Source organism: Candoia aspera, chromosome 5, assembly GCF_035149785.1.
Source record: "Candoia aspera isolate rCanAsp1 chromosome 5, rCanAsp1.hap2, whole genome shotgun sequence".
In the NCBI taxonomy this organism is placed as follows: domain Eukaryota; kingdom Metazoa; phylum Chordata; class Lepidosauria; order Squamata; family Boidae; genus Candoia; species Candoia aspera.
This window is the reverse complement of record NC_086157.1, coordinates 111833285-111837229: the sequence shown is the minus strand read 5'-3', so window position 1 is coordinate 111837229 and position 3945 is coordinate 111833285. Positions and strand designations below refer to the sequence as shown.

General features: G+C 54.0%; 1 protein-coding gene across 2 annotated transcripts; it reads right to left on the bottom strand.

Annotated features, from left to right (window-relative positions):
- Nucleotides 1–410: 410 nt before the first annotated feature.
- Nucleotides 411–3113, bottom strand: NDUFC2 (NADH:ubiquinone oxidoreductase subunit C2). 2 transcript variants are annotated; one of them, XM_063305964.1, is made up of 3 exons: nucleotides 2907–3113; nucleotides 1451–1594; nucleotides 411–616 (listed from the first exon to the last, which is right to left on the bottom strand). In XM_063305964.1, the coding sequence occupies exons 1-3, from the start codon at nucleotides 3052–3054 to the stop codon at nucleotides 612–614; spliced, it is 297 nt and encodes a 98-aa protein (XP_063162034.1). In that variant the 5' UTR covers nucleotides 3055–3113; the 3' UTR covers nucleotides 411–611. The 2 variants fall into 2 exon arrangements, with proteins under 2 accessions (XP_063162034.1, XP_063162033.1); XM_063305963.1 differs by having other exon boundaries at nucleotides 411–595; nucleotides 2907–3102.
- Between the last annotated feature and the right edge of the window lie 832 nt (nucleotides 3114–3945).

Sequence of the window (3945 nt, the reverse complement as noted above, 5' to 3'; positions counted from 1 at the left end):
AAGTCACAGACAGACCCCTCGATTTAGGAAGTTCATTCTGACCTGCCGAAAGAACACAGCTTTCTACACGCTGGTCCCACAGACAGACGCAGAGCTGCCTTTGCAGACTGGATACTGGCACACCTTAAAATAGCTGAGCGATTACAGGAGCCGTTTGGGGGGGCCGGGCTACCACAATGGCCCCCCTCTGCTCTACAACCTCTTCCCAACCCTTTGGGCCACAGGAGCTGTTATTCAGTCATTCGAGTCTCCTCATGATCAGTGACCGCTGAGGGAAATCATTTAGCGCAACTCAGGGCTGAGGTAACGCCCACAGATCCCCACTTTCTGCAGCGGTAAATTGTGAACATTATTCACGCAAGATCTCCTGGACGTTTCCGGGCGTACTCCAAGAGGAAAAAGGCAGGCTGCACCTTCATATAGCTTTAATTAGAAAGGATACGATCCACATTGGTCAGCCGGCTATTTGACCCCAAGGGCTTCCATGCGCAAGAGCGGGGTGTCGCGAAAGACACACCAAAGATGGCCGGATCTGCTTGCAGTCTTCAGCGAATTGGGGTGAAGTCTTCCAGAATATCGCCCACCTTTCTTGGTTCTACCAAAACAGGAAATTATCCTGCTGATAAAGCTTATTCATGAACCGTGAACAAGGAGAAGCACCAACTTCCTGCATCTTTGGGGTTGCCTCTCTCATTTAGCACTTGCTTCAAGAGATTCTAAAGCATGTCTGTTCTGTTAAGGAGGACTACGGTCAACTCAAAGTCCAATTTCACTTTACCGGGAAAAAGCATGACTCCTTAGCCCCACAGGTTTGTGCCACTGTTAAGAGCTTCTGGCAAACATCAAGCGGCCTGGTCTGCTGAGACCCACTTTGGTGCAGTGGTTCAGGCACTGGACTAGAAGCCAGGAGACGGTGAGTTCTAGTCCTGCCTTAGGCACAAAACCAGCTGGGCGACCTTGGGCCATCCCTCTCACTCAGCCCTAGGAAGGACAAGCCACTTCCAAAGACGTTGCCAAGAAAAAGCGCATGAACCCGTCCATGTAGTCGCCAAGACTCAAGGCTCAGCCAACGGTGCAAACCTCCCCCTGCCGAATTCTCAGATTTTGATCCCTGAGATAAAATTCTCTCTCCAACTCATACACTCCTGACTCTTGACAGCTAACAGCAATCCAGCTGTTGCTGAACTAAAACTTCCAGCATACTCGTCACCGACCCCCCTGGCTGCAGCTGTCACCCAGGGCGTTTTTGTAGATATGTGAAGGGTTGGTCTCAACTCCCTTGAGGAACCATTTGGGGGTCTGTATCTCATCCATACCGTGGGCAACTCAGGAAGAACAGCTGAGGGTCCCACCACCTGCCTTAGAAAGCGGCCGCTTTCCGTTCTCCAGTGGGAGCCGGCCCCACACGTTAAGCGTTGGAGCATCTTGAAAGCCTTTCCCATCAAAGTACCTTTTTCCACAAAGTCCTCGGGATGTTGCTTTATGTAGCTGAAAAGCTCCCTGTCCCTCTCAGCATAATAGTAATTGGAGAACCTCTTCACGTAGTAGCCCAAACAAAAACCCAGAGTGATCATCAGGACCTGACGATGGAGACCTGGAAAAGATCAGGAGAGCAAAGGACAAGTCTAACACCCTGTCCCTAAATCCGCGAGTGGCACTTCAAATGGTGTACAGGAGATGCCTATGTGGCTGTCAATAGGACGATGCCTACGGACACAGGAGTGAAGAAGAGGCGCTGAGCTCCACGTGGACTGAAATAGCTAAATCTGTTGTGTTCCTTCTCCCAGAGTTCCCCACAGACCCCCTTCCTCCTCTCCTCACCCCACAGCAGATCCACCCCTTCCTCAGCTCCCTCCTGGCAGAGCATCCCTGGATACTGGCTGACCATCCCCTCCAACCCCACCCCAAATGCATCTCCCCACATTAAGGCTGCTGTGGCTCATCCAGGATTCGGTTCCCAGCCCAGACTCTCTTTACAAGCAAATAATACTTTTAAAAAGGGATCAGTGGAGCCCTTGGTGCTCTCTGAGCCTGGCTGTTACAGCAGCTTGCCCTGCCAGTGTTGGGGGTGTGTGGTTTTCTCCTTGGCGGTTCCTTGATTGCGGATTGTTTTCCGCCTGATTGTTTGGTGCTGATCCTTGCTTCTCCAAGTGTCGGCTGCTGGAAGGGACGTACTCTAGTCTTTTTGTTCCCTTCCTAGCTTTTTTATCGTCTCTTTTGATTGGTGAGTAACTGTGGTTTGTCTCTCCGTGCCTCCTGATGGCTGATCTGTCTGAAGGCCAAGCTTCCAGGAATTCCCAACTGTTTGCATATAAATTATAGTTGGTCGCACAGTCAGCCAGATGTTTAGACTGGATTTGGCATTTCTATCCACCTTTTGATCGTTATTGTTGTTGTTGCTGCTATTGGACTGGGCTTGGTCTAAGCTAATAGAGCCTGTTTGAGGTGACCTTGGGTGACCTTGGCTGGTCCCTCTCTCTCCGCCCGACCCACCTCCCAGGGTTCTTGTGGTGGGGAAAATGCGGGGAGCGTCAGTTGCGCGCCTCGACCCAACACAGAGAGGCGAGATACAGTCGGATAAGCAACTAAGCCCTCCACTGGATCCACCCCGGCCCTGAACGCGAAGGGAGCATCATCCCTGGGGATCACCCGGGATCCACCCGAGCCTGACGGTTGCGGCTTCTTTCGGTTCTACCTCGGCTGTGGATTATGGGCATGCGCTTGTTCCCTTCTGGTGTTATGCCTCTGTCCGCTCTGCGCGATTGTTAGCCGCCGAGTCAGGGCCAACTGAGACACCAGGCGACCCCTCGCTTGCGGCCCCCCAGCCCGCCCAAGGCGAGCCCCCGGCCGCCCCGCCGCTGCCCCGGGACGGGAGGCCACCGGGAAAGCCGGGGCGGGCGACTGACCGGCGCGCAGGACGGGCCTGCGGTTGACGCCGTTGTCCAGCAGGGCGCTGATCCAGAAGCAGCCCGCCGTCCAGACGGAGGGGAAGCTGAGCAGCGGCGGCGGCGGCAGCGCCAGCGCCGCGTCCGGGACGGAGAAGCGGAGCTGCATGGCGGGCGGCGAGGGCGGCGGAGGGTCCTACCCGTAACGCCTTCCCCGCGCTGCGCGCGCGCGCGAGGAACGTTCCGCCGCCGGCGGTTCCGGCCATGCCCTCCCTCCCTGCCTCGCGCAGGGGGCGGGGCTCCCGGGCTCGCCCCGCCCCGCCCCGCCCCCGGGATTGGCGGGGAGGCGGGACGCGTCGCTGGCACCGCCTTGCGGGGAGCGTTGCAAGCGGTGGCTTAACCTTTGCTAAGGCGGACGGGGGGAAGCGGGGGCTGGTCAAAGGTTGTAAATAAATGAATGCAATGCCTGGATGAAAAAAGGAGCTTGGATTGGAGTTTCCACATAAATAATTAAATGGCAATGCATGCTCATGTATGCACTTCTTGATTTTCAATCCTAACCTACATATTCGGGGAGAGGTACTCCACTCAGAGTCGGCAGATTGGACCATCTGAAGGTAGTCCTTCCTTAAGGACCAGAATTTTGGTTGCTAATTGAAGCAGTCATTAAGCAAAGCTGACCCAATTTTACAACCTTTTTTGCAGCAGCCATTAAGTGAACCATGTGGTTGTTAAGTGAATCACATGGTTCCCCGTTGATTTTGCTTGTCAGAAGCCATCAGGGAAGGTAGAAAATGATGATCACCTGACCACACAGGATGCTGCAACAGTCATAAATGAGAACTGGTTGCCAAGAGCCCAAATCATGATCACATGACCATTGGGACGCTGTGACAGTCTTGAGTGTGAGCACTGGTTGTAAGTTGGTTTTTTCCAACACTATCGTGAGTCTGAACTGTCACTAATTAAATGGTCATTAAGTGAAGACTACCTGTAAACTGTGTGAATGAATTCCCAGGGAGGTGGCCCTGCCCTTCGTACTCAGCATCCTTCTCCACTG